The sequence below is a fragment of the Suricata suricatta genome, chromosome 9, assembly GCF_006229205.1.
Source record: "Suricata suricatta isolate VVHF042 chromosome 9, meerkat_22Aug2017_6uvM2_HiC, whole genome shotgun sequence".
Lineage (NCBI taxonomy): Eukaryota > Metazoa > Chordata > Mammalia > Carnivora > Herpestidae > Suricata > Suricata suricatta.
The window spans coordinates 84,868,404-84,894,370 of NC_043708.1; the positions used below are offsets into that span (position 1 = coordinate 84,868,404).

The window sequence follows — 25,967 nt, forward strand, 5'->3', positions numbered from 1 at the left end:
TTATAATTAAATTGTGTTGTCAAAGAACGTTCGGAGAAGTGTATGGAAGGAAAGTTCTCTCTCTGCCCTTCAAGGTCTTCCAGCTAGACTAAGAATTAAATATACACAAGACTGATTAAAAAGGGGGGGAACCCCAAATTTTTATTGTTTTGTATTGAAACATAAAGAAATGACCAAGGCAGGCAGTTTTTATACTTCTTAGACAGACAAAAAATTTGTGAGGAATTGACAGGATTTAAAAAATGCTTGGGATCTTAAAAAATTATTTTTAAGTTTATTTATTTATTTATTTTGAAAGAAAGAGAGAGAGCTTATGAGCAGAGGAGGGACAGAGAGAGAGAGGGAGAGACAGAATCCCAAGCAGGCTCCATGCAGTCAGCATGGAGTCCGATATGGGGTTTGAACTCAGGAACTGTGAGATCATGCCATGAGCCAAAATCAAGAATCTGATGCTTAACTGACTGAGCCACCTAGGCGTCCTGGGAACTTTAATTAGTAATGAATTCTAAGTAGAATTTGGGCTGAGGTAGTAGATTAGTAAAAAAGCATGAAGGTTTATTTCTACAGCTTTCCCAGTTCTTAAGTTCCTATTTCTGGTTATAAGGATGTCTGTTTACTTCTTAGTACAGAGAGGGCTACCTTTCACGTGGGAGGTTTATTTCCCGCTTCCAACGGTACAAAGGAGAGCCTGAGTGTCCTTGCCCCAAGTAGTTTCAGTTCAAAATAATCAACATGCCATTGTGGTAGTTTGGCTGGCCTGCCCTTGCTCCCTACAGAAATAAGGAATCTGAATAGAATGTATTGGTGTACCACAAATAGGTAGGATGGCCTGGGTTTCCTTCTTTCTCTCTCCCGGGGATTTAAAATGCTACCCTGTGCTTCTCTCTTCCAATCCTGGGGCATTTCTCCAGGAGGAGCATGCCTGGACCTACAGAACATGTTAGAATCCACATCCATCGAAGGTGCCAAAGCTGTCTTGCTCAGCTACTCCAAGTCACCTTAGATATTAGCACCGAGCACTCCAAAATATTGTGCCCACCAGAACAGTTTAGATTTTTTCACAAAATACAGTCTCTAAGCTGATAGTCCAAAAGTATGGTGGTGATGCTCGACTGTGAGAGCCAGAGAGAGTATGCAATGCGGGGGACTTTCTAAACCACCGATGTATATCCTTAATGGCCTACTGAAGCTAGCTTATGTTGCCTCCCGGACACTCGTAACTAAGGCCTTTTTCATAAAGTTCTGGAATGGGCTTCTGGGTTTCGTCAAATCCGACACCACAACAACGGACAGCCCGAGCAGCATCTAAGTTCCGATTGGCCCTTTCAACCTCCACTCAGTGACTGGAAACAGGGCCATCTCTGACGCATGCGCGTGACCTGCTTCCGGCGGAGCAGCGGCGTGTTTCCGCTTTCCCCGGCCGGCTGGAATTCCTATCCCGCTTTCCTCGGCTAGGGTTTCTCTGTGTGCAATGGCTCCGGACTCAGGTCTCTTTCCCGAAGAGCCGCTCTTAAAGGTGCTGCCCTTAGACGCTAAGGACAGGGGCACCCAGCGCTGTCGCCTGGGTCCGGCCGCCCTCCGCGCCTTGGGCGCGCACTTGGGCTCGGCGGTGAGGATCTCTCTGCCAGACGGCGGCTCCTGCCTCTGCACCGCCTGGCTGCGGCGGGATGGAGCAGATGGGTTTGTGCAACTGGATCCGCAGTGCGCGAGCCCGGGGGCGGCCGTGGGGGCTTCGGGGTTCCGAGGAAATCTCCGCTTAAGTAGCCTCCGTCTGGTGTCCTGCCCGTCCCTGCGGCATCTCACTGTGTGGCCGGTGTTGCGCGAGGGGGCGGGCGCGCCCGGTGCCTCGAATCCAGCTGCGGTGCTGGAGGCGGCGCAGGAGCTCCTCAGGAACCGACCTGTCTCCCGGGGCCACGTGGTGACCGCTCCACCGGGCGCTCCCGGCCCTGTAGCCGCGCTGCACGTCGTCAGCGGGGCGCCCAGCCCGGATCCCGCAGGGCTCGTCACGCCTCGCACCCGCATCGGTCTCAGCGGGGTGCCTCCTTCGAAGGTGGAGCCGCGGCCCCAGGTGCCCTTGGGGGGCCTCTCGGAGGCTGCCGACTCGCTGCGGGAGCTCCTCCTCCTGCCGCTCCGATATCCCCGCACCTTGGCAGCCCTGAGGCTCGCAGTGCCTCGCGGGGTGCTCCTGGCGGGTCCCCCCGGAGTGGGCAAGACTCAGCTGGTGCAGGCCGTGGTCCGGGAGGCGGGTGCGGAGCTGCTGGCGGTGAGCGCCCCCGCGTTACAGGGCGCCCGGCCCGGGGAGACCGAGGAGAACGTGAGGCAGGTGTTCCAGCGCGCGCGGGAGCTGGCCAGCCGCAGACCCACCCTCCTCTTCCTGGACGAGGTGGACGCCCTGTGTCCCCGGCGGGGCGGCCCACACCGAGCCCCCGAGAGCCGCGTGGTGGCCCAGGTGTTGACGCTGCTAGACGGCATCGGTGGGGACCGCGAGGTGGTGGTCGTGGCATCCACCAACCGGCCGGACACTCTAGACCCGGCGCTGCGCAGACCGGGGAGATTTGACCGAGAGGTAAATAGGCCGGGCCAGTCAGACCTCTGTTCCTGGAACCTCGGCCTCTTGCGGTCTTGACTGACTGCCCCGAGGCGGTTGTCGCTTAGGTTTGGCAGTGGGTGAGGCTGGAATGGGGCTTTTGGTAGTGCAGAGAACATGTTCTCTGTCTTTCTGAGGTCTCTGAGCCAGGACCTGTTTTTCCCCAATCAATTTGTTCTGAGAAGTAAAGTTGGCCTTTAGGGATGAGTTTTTTTCTGCCGGTCCTGAAGAGGAGTACCATCAGTAATGTTAATTTTTTAGGGAACTAGGTCAGCTATAAATGTATTCAACTCTTACTGATTTGGAATGAGAATGAAAGAATAGCCTCAAGACATAAGTGTGTTGAAATAAAAAGGGAGAAGGCAGGGAAGAACTGAATCAAAGTAGGCGTTAATTCTTCTGGGTTTATTCATTGCTTGTCAGGTCGCCAGCATCCTGACCCACAAGTGAGAAATGGCCCACAATTGCTCCATGAGTTGCCCGAAAGATTGAGTACTCAAAAGCTAAACTATTTTATAAGCTTTAGTCCCAGATTGATTCCTGATTAAATAGTTTGAATAGTGACTAATTTAAGTGGTATTTAGACTTTATGTTAGGAAACTGAAGAGACAGATACAAACTGCACACTTTTAGCTTAATCTGTGCAGAACTGGACCACTTTTTTTTTTTTTTTTTTTTGCATAACCTCGTACTTGTCTCCTGAATAAAATCCATAAGGACAGGGACCTAGACTATCTGGTTTACTGTTGCATCCCTGGCTGGTAGAACTTGGTAGATTCTAAAAAATAACAAAATGTTGTTAAATGACATACAGAGGGACTCTGATTTTATGGTGGTGTTAATGTCATACCCAGTCAGTCAAAAACGTATTTTGAATTTTTAATTTTGATCTTTTGCCAGGCTAGCAATATGCAGTAAGGTGCTCGCTTGTGATGCTGGGCAGCCACGGGACCTTGAGGGTAAACAGCAGACACATTGACCTTTTAATACTCATCTGAACATTCTGTTTTTCACTTTCAGTACAGTTTTCAGTAAATTGTATGAGATACTCAAAACTTTATTATAAAATAAGAGTTTGTGCTAGATGATTTTGCCAAATCACAGGCTAATAATATAAGTGCTCTGAGCATATTTAAGTAGGCTACGCTAAGCTGTGATGTTCAGTAGGTTATGAATATTAAATACATTATCCGCTTACTGTAATTCCAACTTAGGATGTTTTTATTGGTTCGTAACCACATCTTAAGGGAGATCTGTATGTAATTTTCATTGTGCAACTATGTAGCCAGTGTTACTCCTCTGGAAAATTAGGATTCTAGTATATTTAGAGTCTATGGCATATTTAAGAGTGCATAGTTCTAGTTCCAAATTTGCTCACTAAGTAGACATATTTGAGATAATATATAATATTTAAGCTGTGTAAGCTTTAATTTTTCTTTTATTTTTCTTTTTTTGCTTTGCATATAGGTTGTCATTGGGACTCCCACACTTCAACAAAGAGAGGCGATACTCCAGGTGATTACCTCAAAGATGCCCGTCTCAGGTCAAGTCGATTTGAGCCTCCTTGCAGAAATGACAGTTGGTTATGTTGGTGCAGACCTGACTGCACTTTGTAGGGAAGCTGCCCTACACGCTCTCCTTCACAGTAAGAAGGTAGGAAGTACTGATTTATGACCTTGTATGTTGATCTTTTCATTCACATAGCAAATTAATGTGGGATTAAACAAGTGGTTAGTATATTGTCTTGAAACTTTTGGTACCTTCCAGTTACTTCTTACATATATTTTTATCTCAGCTCCATGGGAATAGCATAAGACTGAAGGTGGGGCCAGAGGGCTGAGCCTTCCAGGTCTACCAGGACATTTTCCCTCATCCCAAAGTAACTGCCTAGCGCAGAAGCCCAGAGGGGCTAGGGGAACGAGAGCGTGGCCCCAGAAGAATCAGATGTATTTCTTTTCAATTTTTGGTTTGTTTATTTCAAAGTAATTTCAGACTTAGAGAAAAATTGTAAACAGTAGTACAAAGAATTTCTGTATATGCTTTACCCAGATTCTCCAAATGTAGCATTTTTCCAGTTTTGCTTTATCCTCTCTCTTCTGTGTTTTTGTATGTATGTACATATAGATGTATCTCCTCATATGGATATAGATCTAAGGATAGATGTAGGTATAGACACATCTAGTGTGTGTGTGAAACATTCAAAAATGTACTGCAGCCATGATATCCCTGCACCGTAAAATCTTAAGTATATATTTTCTAAAAAAAGACTTGATCCACAGGATAATTATCAAGATGAAGAAATTAACACTGACATGGTACTTTTATATCATCTCTGTAGACCTTCTCCAAATTTTTCTCTGTCCCATTAATTTCCTTTCTAGCAGAAATTTAAAAAGAAAATAGTAATCCAAGATTACACATTGCATTTAGTTATACTGATTTCATAATATTCTTTAATTTAGAATAATTTTTAGTCTTCTGTGGCTAACTTTTTAAGACTACAGGTCATTTATTCTGTAGAATATTCCTTAGTTTGGGTTTCACTGATGTTTTTTCATGATTGGATTCAGTTTTTGCATTTTTGGCAGGAGGATCACAGAAATACTGTGTTCCCATTCCATCTATTTTTTTCATTATTAATAAATATTTTGTCAGGAAAATAAGCTTTTCTAACCCAGGAGAAGATTGGGCACCTGGAATTTTTCTTTAAATTTGTCTTTGACATTGAAATCTTTAATTCATGACTACCTTTCTTAAAAATATTTAGAATGTTAGCTTTAAATATAATAGTTTTCAACACTATGGAGTGGAAAATCTCTTCACATTGTATGTAATAAGTAATCTTTAATCCCTAAACCCCTTCAGAAAAAAATTAATTCCAGCACCCTGCGGATTCTAGGACAAAGTTTTCAATTTCTGTTGTAACTATTATAACATTAAAATTGTCCTTTGATCTTGTAATTCTTAAAAACCAGTTTTGAGTTTGTTTAAACTATAAAAGGATGATTTATCATCCAAAGTTGAAAACCTTTTTACCTATATAATTTACATCCTTTCTCATTTCCATGTATTTTTACATGTACACTGAAGGTGGGAAGGAGTTATGTGAACTTTTAAGTTCTCTTCTTCTGGGTTTAGAACCTAAACTGCTTGAAGACTTAATGATACTTCTCATGTGTAAAGGTGTGAGAATGTATGCCCTTTGAAGGGAGGGTGTGAACACCAGGGTTTGGGAAGGGAGATTTATATTTAGGCCTCCCTCTGCTTTGGAGTTCTAGGTTTGACCTTAACCACCCTGGCTTAGGTGGACCAGCCAGCTGCTACTTCAGGAGGGGCCTGCCCAGGCATGGCTGCCACAGGTGGTGGCTGAGTTCAGTAACAACCAGGGGAAGTGAAAGGAAGAAAGGCAAAAAAGGAAGAAGGGACAGAGGCATCTGGGAAGGTACTGGCTTCGCCTTTTTCTTCTTTACCCCTTAGGCAGCTGAGGGGCTCCTGCTGCCTCCATCTATACCAGGGCAGACAAGGGATGCATTGAAGTATGTTCAGCTTTTTGTGAAGTAGTCCCCAGGGTTTGGAATAGAGTTTAACACATTCACACATGGGAAAGAATTTTATCTGCCTGAAAGGGTTATTAGAATCAAGTGAAATAATTTACATTTAAGTGATCTTAGTTGGTGTTAGTTTAAAATTAATAGGGGGCACCTGGGTGATTTAGGTCATGTTCTCTCAGTTCATGAGTTTGAGCCCTGTATCAGGCTCTGTGCTGATAGCTAGCTCAGAGCCTGGAGCCTGTTTCAGATTCTGTGTCTCCTTCTCTCTCTGCCTCTCCCCTGCTTATGCGCTGTGTGTCTTTCTCTCTCTCAAAAATAAATAAACATTTTTTAAAAATTAAAAAAAATTAATTAGTATTCAGTTGCCCAACATCTAATACTCCCAGCCAGTTAGGGGAAAAAAAAGAGAAAAGCTATTTAAAAAGATTATTTAATCGCTTTCTTTGTGAGAAATTAAACCAAATAAAAATATTATAAAGAAAGTAAAAATTGTATATAATCTCATCTCCCAGAGATTATAATTTTTAGGAACATTGTTCAGAATAGCACTCTCTTTGTGTCTCTCACTCTGCACACACACACACACACACACACACACACACACACAAACACACACATACTTATATAATCTTGTATAAATGGTATGGAATAGTTTGTTCTTAAAAGTGGGAATTTCTTGACAACTAAATGTTCAGAATTTGATAGGGCAGATCTTAAATATAATACAGTATTACAAATAGATATTACAAATATAAACAGCTTTTAACTGTAGCAAAAAATCTGCTTCACTAGAATTATTAAGGAAATTGCAAGGATTCTCCACAGTATAATCTTAAAGTGAAGGTAGCCTTTCTAAGCATAACATAAAACCTAATGCTATTTTGACCATTTGGGGATGGCAAAACAATATATAAACAAAGACAAGACAAAAGACAAACTGAGAAAAATACTTTTGGCCTATGATAAAAAGACCAATTACCTTGATATAGTAAGAATTCTCACAGATCAATAAGACCAACAATTTTCTCTTACCCTAAGAGAAAATGGGTAATAAAATATGAACAGTTAGGAAATAGTAAAAGGATTACAAGCAGCCAGTAAATATGAAATATCCTCAACTTTACTTTCTTTAAAAATTAGTCTCTTTAAATTATTTTTTCAACTTTTTATTTAGAAATAATTAAAAACTTTAAGGAAAGTTGCAGGATAGAGAGCTCCTGCTAAACCCTCCGTTCAAATTCACCAATTTTTAACATTTTTGCCAAATTGGCTTTATCATTCTTTCTCTCCTACTCTGTCTCTAAATGTGTATGTGTACACATTATTTTTTCTGGGTCAATTGAGGATGGGTTGCATATCCCATTAATTATCTATTTCCTAAGAACAAGTATGTCCCCACGCACAACCACGTATGATTATGTATAATCATTATATTCATGAAATTTAACCCTGATACAAAACGTTATCAAGTCTGCAGCCCATATTCTTATTTTGGTAGTCGTTTCCATCTTTTAGCACTTTTTTCTTCTCCAGTACAGGATCTTGTTCAGGATAACGTATTGCATGTAGTTTTTAGTTTTCTTTAATTTCCAGTTCTCCCTTAGCTTTTTTAAATGAAACCTTTTACATTGACATTTTAGGTCAGTGATTTTATAAAATGTTTCTCAATTAGGGTTTGTCTAATATTTCTTCATAGTCAGGTGTAGGTAATGCATGCCCATTTGGAATATTCCATAAGTGGTGGTGTGTGCTTAGGGTATCACAGGTGAAGGCACAGGATGTCTGCCTGCCCCTCGCTGGTGATGTCCCCCATCGGCGATTGATGTGACTAGCCAGTTTCTCCACTGTATAGCTGCTGTTTTTCCCTTTGTAACTAATAAGTCTGTGGGGAGACCCTTTGAGATCATGCTCCTTGTCATTCTTCCCTCCCTTTGTTTTATATCCATGGCTGATGATGCTTGCCCCAAATGGCCTTCACAGCCTTTATAAATGATTTTCTAATTCCATCATTCCCTCTCCCTCACTCTGCATGGAAGAAATGTAATGAACACAATAGCAGTTATGATCTCCTCTCACACCGGCAGAAATTTACAAGTTTGGTAATCTACAGTGCCGGAGAGGTATGGGAAGAACAGCTTTATATCATTGGTACAGCTCTGAGGGCAGTGTGATAGATAGTATTCGTCAAAATGTCTTATCGTAAATGTGCGTACTCTTAAATCCAGTCATTCTACTTGGAGGAAATTATTGTATAAAATACTTGAACATGTGCACAAGCACTGTCAGCTGTAGCTTTGTTTTTAATAACAAAAGACTGGAAACAACATTCAACAAAAAGATGCAGTTAAATTACGGAATACTCACACAGCAGTGTCTTTTGCAGTTGTTATAGTGACGTTGAACTATATTAATTGATAGGAAAAGATGTCTGACATAAGTGGCCAGAAGTGCAGGTCATTTTGTACAGTAGAGTCCCATTTATATATCTGTGGGAACGGATGTATGGATCCTTACTGTCATAAAATACACTATTGGTGCACCCGGGACGCGGTTGGCTTCCTCTAGAGATGAGGAAGAGCTGGGGGAGGAGACACTTCATCTTTTTTGTATTGTGTGTGTGTAAGATTTTTTATAATGATAACAAAATAGATTTATAGATTTAAAAGAAAATTAAAAAAGGAAGAAGAAGTAAATGTGCTCCTGTACCACAAAAAGGCCCCTGTAATTTTTGGTCTGATTTTGCTTTTGGGGGCTTTTTTTTTTTTTTTTTGGTCAGAACCAGGACAACCCGACTATTGATGAAGCAGACTTCCTTGAAGCTTTTAAAAAGATTCAACCCTCATCATTTCGAAGTGTCATTGGACTGATGGACATCAAGCCTGTTGGCTGGGAGCAGATTGGTGGCCTCGAGGATGTAAAACTGAAGTTAAAACAGGTGACATAAAGAGTTTGCTTACGCCAGTAGAATGGTAGAGTTTAAGTGGAACACCGTGCTTGGTGAAGTTTGAAGACAACCGCGCTTGCTGACACTTATCTTGCTGCCTTCGGTAGTGCCATCCCAACATCGGCGTGCAAGGGTCACTTCTCAGTCCTTGTTTAACTGGGCTGCTTTAGGCATCAGATACCATCCATCGTGTTTTCCTACCTCACCCATCTCTTGGTGTTTGCTTTAAAGACTTTATAATCTAGAATCTAGGTCAGCAAACGGTTTCTGTAGAGGGCCAGAGAGTAACACTTTAGGTTTTGTGGGCCATACAGTATTTATTGCAACCACTCAACTCTGTATTCATGGCACGAAAGCAGCCGGAGACCATCTGTAATCGCTACTTGCGTTCTGATGGAACTTTATGGTCACTTAAATCATACAATTTTCACATGTTGCAAAATACTCTTGATTTTCTTTTTAAGCATTTAAAAATGTAAAAATGGTTCTTAGTCTGTGGGTGGTACAAGTACAGATTTTTAGTTTGCAGGCCCGAGTTTGCCCTGGGACTGCTAACAGCATAAGATGGTAGTACACAGTACGGCCTGGGTGGCTGTGGTTCTCACAGTGGACACTGAGGAACACGTGTGTCCAGAGCCTCACTGGCATTGCAGTTTCACGAATTAATTTCGTTCATTTACCTGCAGGTGGTCCTGCTATAAGGAAATAGGTTTCTCTAGCCACACATACAAAGACTGATGTATAAGTTATCCCTATAATTTATTCATCTTAACTAGAAGCTGTGTCTACATTGAACGCTTGAATCCTTGCATCCGTGGATCAGTGCATTTATAACATTGCCTCATTTTTTACACGTGTTGTCTCATTTAATCCTCACAAATTGCGCGAGAGATTAGCCACACTTCTGTTGCAAACACTGTTTCTTTAGCTTTGAGATAAATTTTCCTGCCTTTCTGAATGCTTCGTTCCTTAATGTTACCGTAAATATTAGTGCTCCACGCTCCTGGGAGTCCTCTTTTTGCATTCTGTTGAGTCCATGATCTCAATATCCAGGGCTTTAGGTGTCCCCTGAAAACTGTTAACTCAAAATCTTTATACCCAACACACATAGATCTTTTGATCATCAGAACTACTTAGCTGCCAGTCTACCAGGTAACTTCCAGGAATCTCAAACTGAGGACATCCAGAGCTCAGCTAATCATCCCAACCCCCACACCTGGATTCCCTACCTTTGTGAATACGGCCAGCAACCCATCTCCCAAGTCAGAAACCTGTCTTCTAAATGCAGAGGTCGTACCATACGTGCACCTAGCTTCCCCCTCTGGATTTAGAACATGGTCCCTGCATGAAAGAGTTAACATTTTAAGTTTCCAGTCCATCCCTTCTAATGCCTGTGACACATCCAGCCTTATTATTTTTGTAGTCAGAATCAATGCAAGAGACTTCTGACTGGTCGCCCTGCTCCTGTTTCTTTCTTTCCAGTCCATCCTCCGTACTGCTTCCTTAGTGTTGACTAAAACTTTCAAGGCTTAGCACAATCTTGACTCCTCTTTCCACTTTAATTCCATTGCTCCTTGCTTCCCCTGTTTTCCTTTCTGTTGCTACTTACTGTTGGGACAAATAAGAGTTTCAGTGTGGAATGCCCTTTTCTGGCCTCATTGTTAGTTTACAAGCCTGTCTCTCCCAACTAAAATCTGAGTGCCCTGGCTACCGGGATCTTATCCTTTTTTAATAGAAATACTTCAATAGTTAAAAGTTTGCACATCTTGACTTACCCTGCCTGGGGGCTTAGCCCTGCTGCCTCACTGGAAATAAGACCTGGGCAAGTTCCTTCACTTTTGTAAGCCTGCACTTCTGCATTTATAAAAGTATGATGATAATAAAACCACGACCTCAGAGGTAATGGGGACTTGTTTACTGTTTACTTAGTTAACAGCTGTAGAACGCTTACTTTGTGAAGGTGTCATTCTAGATATGGGAATTTAAGAGGGGGACTTGATTTACATTCTAGCAGGAGCAGAATGACAAACCCAATGTGGAAAAATAATTTCAGGTAGTGAATGAGTAAGTGCTCCCTAAGTAAAAGATGGGCAGCATAGATTGGCAGCAGGGATGGGGGTGGGATCTGCTTTAATTTGAGTAGTTAGAGAAGGCTTGTGCAGGGAAGTCACATTTGAACTGAGACCGAATGATGAGGGATAGCCGTATAGATCTTGAAGGAGTGTACAGGCAGAGAGAATAGCAAGTAAAGGCCCTGAGATGGGAACAGACTGGGGTGTTTGGGAAACATTCTAGGTAAGGCCTTGTAATCAGTAGTAGGAAGGAGTTTGGACTTGGCTTTTATTCTAATTCTAAATGGGAAGTCATTGAAGAATTTGAAGCAGGAAATGATGTGACCTGACTTAGGTTATAAAACGATCACTGGTCGCTGTGTGGAGAGTGGACTGCACTTCCAGCTCATAACCAGGTACCTGAGAATTGTTGAATGAATAGTCGAATTCACTGAATCATGGGTTTTATCATTGTACTAAAACAACCGTCTCTTTTTGTGTACTTACAGAGCATCGAGTGGCCTCTAAAATTCCCTCGGGAATTTGTCAGGATGGGCCTGACACAGCCAAAGGGAGTTCTTCTGTATGGTCCCCCTGGATGTGCTAAAACCACCTTGGTGAGGGCCCTGGCCACAAGCTGCCGTTGCTCTTTTGTTTCAGTGAGCGGAGCTGATCTCTTTTCTCCTTTCGTTGGAGATTCAGAAAAAGTCTTGTCTCAGGTTGGTGTGTTTATTTTCCCCCATATAGTTAAGTGTCCTTTTGAATTTTCATGACATGCCTTAAAGATAAACCTTAGTTATTAAAAATATTACTGGCCTTTTTTTTAATTAGAAAGTTATGTATATTGTTTATAGAAAATTTAGGAAATATAGGAAAGTGTTAGGTAAGAAATCCTTTGTAACTGTTAACATTTTCTGAATTTCCTTTTTTTTTTGCTTTTCTTTTAAAATTGACGGCGGATTATATCTTTATCATGATTTTTTAAATCATTTTAAAAACTCCACAGCATTAAACGTTTTGAAAATATGATTTTTAACCTGTACTTGATACTCCATTGTTTCTTGTTCTGTTTATTCATTCCCCATTTCTTAGACATGTAGCATCTTTGTCCTCTTTTTACATTTTAAAAACAATAAGCAGTAATGCATAAAGTGTATATTCACTTGAATACTGAATAGTGTATTGCTTTTCAGTAATTTTATTTTCCTAACAAAAGGTATTTCGACAAGCAAGAGCAAATACTCCAGCAATTGTGTTTTTGGATGAAATTGATTCAATCTTGGGCTCTCGATCCATCAGCAAAACAGAATGTAATGTTCCAGAGCGGGTTCTTTCTGTTCTCCTGAATGAATTAGATGGTGTAGGACTGAAGACTATAGAGAGAAGAGGAAGTAAATCAGATCAACGGGGTAAATACAAGGAGATGAGAAAAAAATGAAGCGGTATTTATTAGCCAGAATATACCCAAATCCAGGCCAGCATTTAATACAGGGCATGTACACTAGCTTTCCCTATGCTGGATTCATCTCGGAGAAGGAATCCTATAATTTCAGTTTGTTTGGATGTTTACAAAGCTGGTGAAAACTGATTTGGCTAGAAAAGATGAGGTAAATTTTATAATAAGTTATCTTAAATATATATATGAATGTGAATTTTATTTTTCCTCAGATTTAGAAACATAACATTACATATTGCTATTAGAAAAGGGAGTTTATTCTTATTTTTATATCCTGAAGAAAGAGTGTTCATCTCTTTCTAAAAGTTTTTATACAAAACATTGTTATTACCAATGATCCTAGTAATTCAAAACTTCCTATTTTTTTTGAGGAATGGGTTTCCTTGGTTATAATGAAATTAAAATAACCTTTTAAGAAGAAGTCCCTTCTTCCCTTTTTGAGCCTCTTCCTATATAGAGTTTGATATCCTTCAGTGACCCAACAGATCAGTTTTCTTTTATTCTTTCCTTGTGTTTACTTGTTTCCCAGTTGAAAAATCATTCCATGGGAGGAGAGTCTTACAGCCCCTGAGGAACTTATGACACTAGAATTTGAAGGGACCCAGGAAGTTTTCTAATCAAATTTTCTCGTGACGCAGAAATTCCTTCTATAGCATCCGGCAGGTGTTCACTCGCCTCTGCTAAAATTTTTCAGATATAGGGAATTCACTACTATGAGAGATCACATTAATGGTTACTATTCTGATTATTTAGTTCTTTAAGAGAAAAAAATTTTGTAATTCTGGTGTAGTTAACATGTAGTGTTGTATTAGTTTCAGGTATACAATACGGTGATTCAACAATCCATATATTACTCAGGGCTCATCATGAACACTCTTTAATCCCCGTCACTGATTTCACCCATCCTCCTTGCCCCCTCCCCTCCCCTCTGTTCTCTGTAGTCTGATTTTTGGTTGGTTTGGTTTTTTTTTTTTCCTCCTGTGTCCATTTGTTTTGTTTCTTAAATTCCACCTATAAGTGAGATCATGTTCTGTTTGTTTTTCTTTGGTTTATTTCACTTAGCATTATACTCTCTAGAGTCATTCATGTTGCAAATGGCAGGACTTCATTCTTTTTTATGGCTGAAAAATATTTCATTGTATATATGTGTCACATCTTCTTTATCCATTCATCTATAGATGGACACTTGGGCTGCTTCCATAATTTGGCTATTGTAAATAATGTTACAGTAGGGGTGCCTGGGTGGCTCCTTCAGTTAAGTGTCTGACGTCAGCTCAGGTCATCATCTTATGTGGTTCGTGGGTTCCAGCCCCGTGTGTGGCCCTGTGCTGACAGCTCAGAGCCTGGAGCCTGCTTCCGCTTCTGTGTTTCTCCCTCTCTCTGCCTCTTCCCCACTTGCGCTTTGTCTCTCAAAGCTTTTGTTTCCGTTGCCTCAGGAGATAAGAAAAATGTTGTTGTGGCAGATGTCAAAGAAATTACTGCCTGTGCTCTCTTTAAGGATTTTTATGGTTCCAGGCCTCACATTTATGTCCTTAATCCATTTTGAGTTTTTTTTTCTCTATGGTGTAAGAAAGTGGTCCAGTTTCATTTTTTTGCATGTATCTGTCCAGTTTTTCCCACACCATTTGTTGAAGAGACTGTCTTTTCCCCATTGCATATTCTTGCCTCCATTGTTGAAGATTTATTGACAATATAATTGTGAATTTGTTTCTGGGCTTTCTATTCTGTTTTATTGATCCATGTGTCTATTTTTGTGCCAATACCACCGGTATGATACTGTTTTGATTACTACAACTTTGTAGTATAACTTGAAATCTGAGTTTGTGATGCGTCCATTTTTGCTTTTTGTTTTCAAGGGTACTTTGGGGTCTTTCGTAGTTCCATACAAATTTTAGGGTTGCTTGTTCTAGTTATATGAAAAATGCTATTGGCATTTTGATAGAGATTGCATTAAATCTGTAAATTGCTTTGGGTAGTATAGACATTTTAACAATGCTTGTTCTTCCAATCCATGAGCATGGGATGTCTTTCCATTATTCAATTTCTTTAATCAATTTATAATTTTCAGACTACATAGGGCTTTCACCTCCTTCATTAAGTTTAATTACTTGGATTTTTATTATTTTTGGTGCAATTGTAAATGGGATTGTTTTTGAAATTTCTCTTCTGCTCTTTCATTATTAGTGTATAGAAATGCAATTGATTTCTGTACATTGAGTATCCTGTGATCTTATTGCATTCATTTATCAGTTTTAAGTAGTCTTTTGGTGGAGTCTTTTGGATTTTCTTAATATAGTATCACGTCATCTGCAAATAGTGAAAGTTTCACTTCTTCCTTGCCATTTTGGATACCTTTGTTTCTGCTTGCTGTCGTCAGGACTTCTAGTCCAGTGTTGGTAAAAGTAATTGAGAGTGGACATCTCAGTCCTGTTCCTTGAGACCTTAGAGGAAAGTTCTCAGTTTTTTTCTTTATCACTGAGTATGATGTTAGCTATGGGTTTTTTATATAGTGACTTTATTATGTTGGGGTATGTACCCTCTAAGCCTACTTTGTTGAGGGTTTTATCATGAATGGATGTTGTGCTTTGTCAAATGCTTTCTGTGCATCTATTGAAAGGGTCATATGGTTCTTGTCCTTTCTCTTATTGATGTATCAGTATTGAACCACCCTTGCGTCCCAGGAATAAATTCCAGTTGATCATGGTGAACGATTTTTTAAAATATATTGTTGGATTTGGTTTGCTAATATTGTGTTGAGGATGTTTGCATTTGTGTACATCAGAGATACTGGCTTTTACTTCTCTTTTATTGTGGTATCTTTATCTGGTTTTGGTATCAGGGTAATGCTGGCCTCAGAGAATGAATTTGGAAGTTTTCCTTCTTCCTCTTCTATTTTATGGAGTAGTTTGAGAAGAAAAGGTATTAACTCCTCTTAAAATGTTTGGTAGAATTCACCTCTGAAGCCATCAGATCCTGGACTTTTTGAACTGTCAACAATTTTGAATGATTAGCTTGCGTAAGGCCTTGCTCTGACTGCTTTTCGGTGTTTCTTATCCTTATCTAGGATTTACACAGCTTATGTTGTCATACTTATGCTTCTGGGAAGAAAAATAATAAAAATTAAAGTAAATCTCCATCTCCCAGGACGTGAGAGCCAGGTGCTTCATTGCCGTACGTCTCCACCTGTTAGTCACATGCTTTGTCTTTTCAAGTCATCCACTAATCATTGATTGGGGCTCAGGTACATTCAGTAAGTGTTCTCTGCTGTCCTGTAGGCTTTCCATTGGTGCTCACATGGACAGATTTCCCCCAGGATTGGCCAGTCCCTTCACTGCACACACAGAAAGTAGTTCTTTGGTTAATAATTTGTATTAGCATACCTTGATACCAAGAAGGGGGTATAAGCATTTGAGTCCCAAGGAGAGGATATGCTTATTTAAAAATAAATGAACCCTTCTTATCTATAATTTCTTAAAAATGTAATAATTAACAACTCATTGACATCACTTTTGTATATTTTCCCTCAGAGTTGCAAGAAGTTTTTAATAGAAATGTCATGATTGTTGCTGCAACAAATAGACCTGATGTATTAGATGATGCCTTATTACGACCTGGAAGATTAGATAAGATTATTTATATCCCACCTCCAGATGAAAAGGTAATCATTGTATATGTTTTACTCTATGTTAGGGTTCTTAATACATCAATGTTGGAGTTGTAAGGAGCCTAGAAAAATTGAATCCCAAATTGGATATATAGGTACCTGGGTGTGTCTTAACACTGGGTTCTTCATTCTTCCTTGCCTGGTGGCCCTTCGTAAAGTTATAATTTTGATTGGCTTTTGCTGGATACTCAGGACATATTTTCAGAGAAACATAAGCCTAAAAGTTAAAAGTAGTTGCCTTATTTCATTATTGTGGCAGACTCAACATATCAAGCTTATTGAGTCTACTCAACATTATTTTACAACTAGATTGGAGAAATCCTATCATGTTAAAAGTGCTTTTGAGCATATTTGTATCTGTAGCCTTATTTTACAGTGTGAAAATCTGACACTAGAGAGATCACACAATGTATCCATAGTCAAAGAATCAGTAAATCTTTTGCCCTTAGCATCCACAGCCACTGGTAAGAGAGATTAGTGACAAAGAGTGAATTTTTTCTCCCTTCCTAATAAAGAAAATAAATATTTAAATGTCTATTTATTTTTACCTTATGTCTGGATAAGTTATATGTTTGCTTCTTAATCCATGTCTGTTAACACTATCTGTACCCAAAAGAGGGGATTTATTATGTCTCTGAAAGAAATGTATCTACATTTATCTATTTTAAAAATTATTATAAAAGTATTAAAAGTTTATCGTATCATTATTTTTACCATTGTCATATGAGCCATTGATGAGTTACTCTTTTGTACCGCCTCAGAAATGATTGTTATTATTTAATTATTAAAATATATACACACTTTCTCTGTAGTATGACAGGAAACGCTGGAAATACTTTAATATAGCTTTGTGTCATACATAAGTGTTTTAAGATTATAAACGTTACTTTTAATTTTGTTCCAGGGCAGGCTTTCTATTCTGAAAGTCTATACAAAAAACATGCCAATGGGGCCAGATGTTTCCTTAGAAAACCTAGCAGCAGAAACCTCTTTTTTCTCTGGTGCTGATCTTGGAAACCTTTGCAAAGAAGTAAGTTAATTAGTGAAGGAATATATGGTTGAGGACAGTTCCTCATTTATTCAGATCTTCATTCACCCGGTAGCATTTACGGGGACTTCACTGGGGAAGGTGAAACGGGCGTGGCCGCTTCCCCTCCCTTCCAGAGCTCACAGGTTCACGGCAGGTCGCAGAGAGACAAATCGTTGTACTCAACTGGCCACTGAAAATACGTGGTGAATCAGGAAGTTTAGGGTGTTGTGGGGCCGAACCTGACTTGGGGGCATCAGAGAAGGCTTTCTGAGAGAGGGCATGTGTAAAGTGAGATTGGAAGGATGGTGAGAACATTGAGCGTGCTAAGGGAGGGGAGAAAATGTGTGGGCGACTGGAGTGCTATAACATGCCTTTACTGAGGCCGCATCACACAGGTCCTCGTAAGCCACTGAACAGGATTTAGACTTTATATTGAGAGCAAAAGAAGCCATCGAAGGTGTTTCCTTTTCTATAACCATTTATTAAATTCAGGAAAATGCACAGACCATAAGGGTATAATTCACTGAATTAACATAAAATGAACACACTCGTGTAACTACCAAGAAAGAGAACATTATCAGTGCCCCAGAAACTTCACTTGGGGCTCCCCGTCTCTGTCCCAAAAGGGAACCACTCTCCTGACTTGCAGCGCTGGAGATTAGTTTGCCTCCTTTTGAACTTTATAGAAATAGAACCATACTTTTATGTCTGCTGCTTTAACTCGAGATTGTTTCAGAAATTCATCTGTGATTTTGTGTATAGCAGTAGTTTGTGCATTTATAATATTCTAGTTTATAATTGCTTTATAAGTATTCTAGATTATGAATATGCTGTGTTCATTCATTCATTCTTTTAAGCATTTGGGTTACTACTTTGTGTTATAAATCGTGCTGCTATGAACAATCTTGCACATGTCTGTATATAGTTACAGAGAGAATTGCTAGACCATAGAGTATGTGTTTGATCTTTTCCTTTATGATCAGTGCTGTGTCCTATTTAAAAACTCCTACTCTGGGGTGCTGGGTGGCTCAGTCAGGTAAACTCTGATTCTTGATTTTGGCTCAGGTCGTGATCTTGGCGGTTCGTGAGGTTGAGCCCTGCATCGGCTCTGCACTGCTTGGGATTCTTCGTCTCCCTCTTTCTCTCTGCCCTTACCCGACTTGTGTGCACACAACTCTGTCTCTAAATAAATAAATAACCTTAAGAAAAACTACTCTGAGGTCAGGAAGATCGTTTCTCATCTATATTTTTATGGGCTCATAGTACATATATTATTGTTACAACTTGCATTTTTTTTCCCATTTAAGGCTAGAGTTTAATGTAGAAGAAATGATGGTCTATTGAGACAACTTTTAAACTCCTTATTTAACTTTTTAATATTTGTCATGGATATTGGAATTTTAAGAAGTGGGACTGAGGTTTTTACACTCAGATTTTAAAGTATTACCATAAATTGTAAAAAGTGAAGCACATGAATTATTTTCTTTCGTTTGTCTCTTATAGGCTGCCTTGCTGGCTCTGCAAGAAAATGGACTGGAAGCAACCACAGTGAAACAAGAGCACTTTCTGAAATCACTTCAGACTATAAAACCGTCCTTAAGTCACGAGGACTTGACTTTATATGAAAACTTATTTCAGAAACAAGGATTTTCTAACTTAGGGGATATTTAAAAATTATGTTACATCCCTGCTCAAGGATTAATTGAACTATGAACTTGCCCTATGGTTTGCAACTTTGCAGTTTTAGAGTTTGTGTGTATCGTTTCCTACAAATAGAAGCATAAGCACCCGATAAGCTAAAGTTCATCTTATTTCTAAAAAGTATATTAAAATACCATAATTTGGGAAGAAAGTACACGTATGTTGATTTTTGTAGTGGGGATAGTAGTTGCTTTTGTTTGTTTGCTTTTTGTTTGTTTTATTTATTTTTGAGAGAGAGTGAGCAAGCAGGGGAGAGGTAGGGAGAAAGGGAGATAGGATCCCAAGCAGGCTCTGTGCTGCCAGCGCAGATCCCAACCCGGGGCTCAAACTCACAAACAGATCATGACCTAAGCCAGAATCAGGAGTCAGGTGCTCCACCTGACTGAGCCACCCAGGCACTGTGGTTGATTGCTCATTTTGAAGTAATTTCATATGGAAAAGTTGGAAGAATTGTACAGAGAACTCTTATGTACTCAGATTCACCAATTTTTAACATTTTGCCATATTTACTTTCTCCTTTTTTATGCATACATAAACAGTATTTTTCAGAACTATTTAAGAATAGACTTTATGTATTATGCCTACTTACTCCTTGATACTTAAGTGTATTTTTTAAGATTTTATTTTTATCTTTATTTTATTTATTTTTAATTTTTTTAAATGTTTTATTTACTTTTGATACAGAGAGAGACAGAGCATGAGAGGGGGAAGGGCAAAGAGAGAAGGAGACACAGAACCAGAAGCAGGCTCCAGGCTCTGAGCTAGCTGTCAGCACAGAGCCTGATGCGGGGCTTGAACCCATGAACGTGAGATCTGACCTGAGCCGAAGTCGGAGGCTCAACCGACTGAGCCACCCAGGCGCCCCAAGATTTTATTTTTAAATAATCTCTACACCCAACACAAGGCTCAAACTCACAACACCCAGATCAGGAGTCACATGCTCCATCAACAGAGCCAGCCAGGTGCCCCTTCAGTGGCTATTTCTTCCAAATGTGGTTATTTTCTATATAACCATGGGGCATTTATCAAGCTTAGGAAATTTAACATGGAAACAATATTTTAATCTAATGAATTTCATCTATTGTCCCTACAATAATGTTTTTCCAGTTACAGGATCCAGTCTAGGATCATACATTGCATTTAGTTGTCATGTTATCTTTAACCTCTTTAGATTTGAAACAGTTCCTCAGTCTTTATTGACCCTGACAGTTTTTAAAGAGTACAAACCAACTACTTAGAATACTGGCTTCTGATTTGTCTTTGCCTGATTTTGCATCTAGATTCAGGCTCTGCATCACCAGTGGGGCACTACATAAGCTCTAGGTTCTCAGAGACCACAGCTGGAGACCCATGAGTCTACACATACTGATAATTGATTTTGATCCCTTGTTCACAATATTGTCCAATTTCTCCACATATAGTTGCTATTTTTCCTTTTGCGATTCTATGCAATTAAAAAAATTTTTTTTAATGTTTTTTCATTTTTGAGAGATAGATACAGAGAGACAGCACGAGTGGGGGAGGGGCAGAGAGAGGGAGACACAGAATCTGAAGCAGGCTCCAGGGTCTGAGCTGTCAGCACAGAGCCTGATGTGGGGCTCTCACGAACCAGGAGATCATGACCTGAGCCAAAGTCAGATGCCTAACCAACTAAGCCACCCAGGCGTCCCTCTAAGCAATTTTTAAGGAGATAGATTATATGTATGTTTTAATTTCCTTGTACTACAAAAGTAATTAGAATGTTAGAAAATACAGATAACCACAAAGAAAATACTTGGGTAGTTAGCTTTTTAGCCCCTTATGCATGTATAGATTTTTTATTTTTTAAACCAAAAATACATGGTATAGCTTTTGTTTTTTCTCACCTAACAATGTCTGTCTGGTAAGCCTCTTACTGAGCTTTTCTTCACTGAGGAGGTGCCACACTAGGTAAATGGATGAGATGGACCTGCCACTATAGGCCACCTGTGAGCACAGACCTCAGACAAATCATGCAGTGAATTAACAATGAAAACATGCTTCAGAAGAAGGGTAGGGTACTATGAGGGCATAGTGCGTGACATCTACAACTTATAAATATTACACAGTTGTTGGAAAGTTTCCTGTTTTAAAAATTTTTTTTTAAATGTTTATTTTGAGTGAGAGGGAGAGAGCATGAGCAGGGGAGGGGCAGAGAGGAGAGAAAGAATCCCAAGGCGGCTGTGCTTGGGGCTTGAACCCACGAACCATGAGATTATGACCTGAACTGAAATTGAGAGAAGGATGCTTCACTGACTGAGATGCCCAGGTGCCCTTCTTTGTTGTTGTTATTTTAATGTTTCTTTTTGAGAGAGAGAGAGGATTGAAGCAGGCTCAGAGCTATCTGCACAGAGCCTGATGCAGGGCTTGAACTCGGGAACCATGAGTTCATGACCTGAGCCAGAGTCAGACACCCAATCAACTGAGCCACCGAAGTGCCCTGAAAGTTTCCTAAGTCTGCCTGAAACCAGGTGTGTCGATTAAGCAAAACCTCACTTTTTGGGAATAATTAAAGAAAAGACATGTCTTATTTATAGAGATAAAATATAATTCAGTTAAAATTATTCCAACAAACTGTCCCCTTATGAATAATAGGGAAAACACTCAAAACTTATTAGAATTCTGACAATTTTCATTCATGTTCTCTCTCAGTTATTGATTTTATAGGATAAGGCAGCCATTAAGGCTTCACCGTCCTGGTCCTGAGACACCTTGGCCCTAACTCAGACTCTAGCTGTGGACTCCTTGTTTTCTCTACAAAAAGTTTCTAGTGTCCAGACTGGAAATGTAGTACCTGCACTTTGTTTAGAGGCTGAGTTTTGATTTGAAAATATCTTTTTAAATTGTAATGGTAGCTTCTCTTGGAGTATTACTTGACAATCAAAAAGAATGAAATCTTGCCACTTGCAACTATGTGGATGAAACTAAAGGGTATTATGCTAAGCGAAATTAGTTAGAGGACTTCACCCATATGAGGACTTTAAGATACAAAACAGATGAACATAAGGGCAGGGAAGTAAAAATAATATAAAAATGGAAGGGGACAAAACAGAAGAGACTCTTAAATACGGAGAACAAACAGGGTTACTGGAGGGGTTGTGGGAGGGGAGATGGGCTACATGGGTGAGGGGCATTAAGAAATCTACTCTTGAAATCATTGTTGCACTATATGCTAACTTGAATGGAAATTAAAATAATAATTTTTAAAAAGTGATAAAAAAATTGTAATAGTAACTTAACTTCTCCACAAAACTTTGGAAGCCCACTGAGAACAAAAACCACGTGTCTCCTCTCACTGAAAAAATGATAAATAATGAAGTCAGATCAGGATTTCTTTGGATCAGTTTTCATGTGATTTGAAGATGGCTCTGGGCAACTTGTAAAAGCTGTGTTCTTAATCAGTAAGAAAACACTTCAGCTTCCAAGCACCTGGGAAGTGTGAATAGCTTTCCCTAAACACTGAGCTCAAATCTTCTGAGCCACAATAACAGCCATAAACAATATAGTGTACTCCCAGACATTCCAAAATTTAGCAAATCCAGTTTTTACTAAGCCTGGTAACTAGGTAGTCACTGAAGAATGGGCAGAAAGAATTTCAACAAAAAAGAATATTTTAAAGAATATTTTTCTTATAAAGACTGAGGTAGGTTGATTAAAACCTAAGTTGAGATTTCTTAGAGTGGGAGCCAAGCAGCCATGGTTCAATGCCCCTGTAAAGGGCATCAACTAGAGAAGGTTCTAGAAGTTATTGGCAATTAGGGTGGGATGGGGAAGCTCCCTGAAGGGATTTTAGGCTTTGGAGCAGATGCAGACAATGATGCTCGTGAGTGTCCTGATTGGGGTTCTTTGGGAGCTGCCAGAGTTTGAAGGGTGGGGGCTGTGCCTGCAAGGAATCCTGGGAAGAAACAAACTACATATTGACGTTGCAGCTCCCACAAGGTCAGTAAACCTGGGCATGAATATAAAGGAAGGTAAGTGTGGTTGTCTGGGTCTAATTCTCATCACTGCAAAGAGAAGTAAGTAGATCTTAAAGGTTATAGGGGTACATTATATCTGTATGTACAATTTGTAATTTTTAAAACATTTTATTCTGAACATTTTCAAACAGAATAGTATAACAAACTCCCACCTAATCATTAATATTTTACTAAATTTGACCATTTGTGTGTTTTTTTTACATTTATTTATTTATTTTTTAGAAAGAGTACAAGTGGGGGAGACGCAGAGCAAGAGGGAGCAAGAGAGTCCCAAGCAGGCTCCATGCTGTCAGCCTGATGCGGGGCTCAAACCCATGACCATGAAATCATCACCTAAGAAGAAAACAAGAGTCAGACACTCAACGAACTGAGCCACCCGGGTGCCCCTTCTTCACTTGCTTTTTTAGCAGAATTATTTTAAAGTAAATCTCAGGGCTCCTGGGTAGCTCAGTCCTCCAACTTTGACTCAGGCCATGATCTCGTGGTTTGTGAGTTCAAAGCCCCACATTGGGCTTTCTGCTGACAGAGCAGACCCTCTGTCCCCTTCTCTCTGCCCCTCCCCAGCTTGTGCTCTCTCAAAAATAAACATTTAAAAAATAAATAAAGTAAGTCTCAGTCATTATATTTCTTCCTCACGGGGCACCTGGTGGCTCAGTTGGTAAAGCATACAATTCTTGACCTTGAGGTTGTGAGTTCAAGCCCCATGTTGGACCTAGAGCTTCCTTAAAAAAAAAAAAAAAAATTCCCCAGGGGCACCTGAGTGCTCAGTCGGTTGGGCAGCCGACTTCTGCTCAGGTCATGATCTCATAGCTCCTGAGTTTGGGCCCGGCATTGGGCTCTTGGCTGATAGCTTAGAGCCTAGAATCCTGTTTTGGATTCTGTGTCTCCCTCTCTCTCTGCCCCTTCCCCGCTCATGCTCTCTCTGTCAAAAATAACATTACAAAAATTAAAAAGAAATATTTCCCCCGAAATATTTTTATATATAATCTCTAAAAAGGGGGAGGGTATTTTTTAACATAAACATAATGTCATTATCACACCTAACAAAATGAACAACACTTCTTTAATATTGTCTTATACCTGGTCTGCATTTGGTTTCCTTAACTGCAGCCAAATCAATATCTTCACCTTTCATAAATTTTCTCAGACCCCCTTAGGGGAATTATTCACCTGCCTTTGGTGCCACATCATGCCTGGGGTTATTTACAGGCACTAAATTGTAAGAACCTTGAAGTGAAGGAACTCATATCCTATTCACCTTTTAAATTTACTGTGCCACTGTCCCCAGGTTAATGCCTAGACTACTACAAAACAGTACTGCATTTTGAAAAGAAATGACATTGGCAAAGCAGTTTAAAGTCATCAGTTGGGGCCTTAATACATTCTTGTAAAATTTCTTTCTTCCATTTTCTTCCCTCCTCCTTCCTCTTCTCTCTCCCTTCCTTTTGCCTCCCTTCTTTTCTGGAAACACTTTGTTTAAAAAATGAGGCTTTTTAAAGAAACTTCTGACAAAAGTAGTTTTAGAAATCCCCCAGGACCATTACAGGCTCCTTTGATTCAATTTGATACAAACCACAGAGAATTAATGTTGAGTTTTCTTTGATGTATTGATTAGTGAATCTAACCAACCAGAAAGTGTCTCCAGTTACAGTTCTGGGGTTACATAATAAGAATCTTTACCAGAATAAGTGGGTGTAATGCTACATTTATGCTCTGCCTTATATTCTGCAAGCAAGTCAGAATGCCACGTGCTTTATATACATTCTAACATTTTTTTTCAACTCCCTCCTGTGCTAGGTTTGTCCCCATTTTACAGATATATAATATAAACTCAAACTCAAAGATTAAGATTAAGTTTCACTCCTCAAAGTCTTTCAGCTAATGAAGTGTAGCAGGGGTGGGCTCTGAACACAGGGCCGTTTCACTGCAAAGCTCATGCCTTGAACTAAAAAAGGGTTGAAACAGATCCTGGGTCTGATAGTTTCCAGAGAACACGACCGGTGTTTCCCTTTTAATGTTAACTCATAGCTTGAACTTCAAACACTTTTAAAACAATTGTTTTTAAATAACTATTTTTAAATAACTGAGCTTGTGTTCTTGGCTTAATTGCAGTAGCTAAGAGCTCCATGCAGAAAGAACAGTGGTGTGGGGTGCCTGACAGATACGGTTCTGGTTACATCTCCGCTGTGAGTTGAGCATCTCTGAGCCTATATACATGCTCACCTTGCAAAAATGCCTAGACGATTCCAGCACAGAGTCTAGCACATGGACCTGCTTTAATGGAATTGTTAGCATTATTTCCGTGGTTTTGCAGCTGCCTGCATGCTCTGTCGAGGCGAGACAGCTAGTTAAAAGGAGACCTCCAGATGAAGCCCACTTTTGAGATGGAAACCTTTCCAAAGCTGATTGTTCCTGTATCTTTTCCCTCATCTCCTGAATTTTTCCATTTAAAAAAGATGAGGGGGTGGAAATTAAAAATTTTTAAAGAACAAATTAAGACACCATGGGAGTTCTGAAGTGAATTTTACATTTAATTATAATTATCTCTGTATGTGGAGACACCGCTCATTTTAGAGCTGTTAATGTAATTGGATAAATTTTAATTTACCTACCTGCTCCTGGGAGCCTCCACTCCCCACCCCCGCCATCGCTCTAGACCCCGGCTCTGCGGGCTCCTTTTCTGGACCCCTTTTAGGGGATCTGGTTTTCACCCAGGCCTTGGCCATCGGAGCTCTGTTGCGCTCAGTGCCGCTCTCTTGCAGGCGCTGGGCCCAGCTGGCAGCAACCTGGAACGTAAACGCCGAGAGCCTCGGCTCTCTTCGCATCAAGTAAGAACCGCGCCAGGCGGCAGGGGGCGCCAGCTCCCGCGTTCGGCTGCGTCGCGTCCGCTGGCAGGCTGGCCTGCAGGGGGAGCCGGGAGGCGGGCGGGGAAAGCGAGTCAGGCTCCGCACGCCCCCCGCCAGGCCCGCGTGACCAGAGCGCCCTGGC

At 40.3% G+C, this 25,967-nt stretch overlaps 1 protein-coding gene across 1 annotated transcript; it reads left to right on the forward strand.

Moving 5' to 3' along the window:
* The first annotated feature begins 1,407 nt into the window (after window positions 1–1,407).
* On the forward strand, window positions 1,408–19,138 carry SPATA5L1 (spermatogenesis associated 5 like 1). Its single transcript, XM_029952583.1, has 8 exons — window positions 1,408–2,566; window positions 4,055–4,240; window positions 8,915–9,073; window positions 11,643–11,852; window positions 12,350–12,542; window positions 16,117–16,247; window positions 17,158–17,283; window positions 18,787–19,138. The coding sequence occupies exons 1-8, from the start codon at window positions 1,472–1,474 to the stop codon at window positions 18,952–18,954; spliced, it is 2,268 nt and encodes a 755-aa protein (XP_029808443.1). The 5' UTR covers window positions 1,408–1,471; the 3' UTR covers window positions 18,955–19,138.
* The last annotated feature ends 6,829 nt before the right edge of the window (window positions 19,139–25,967 follow it).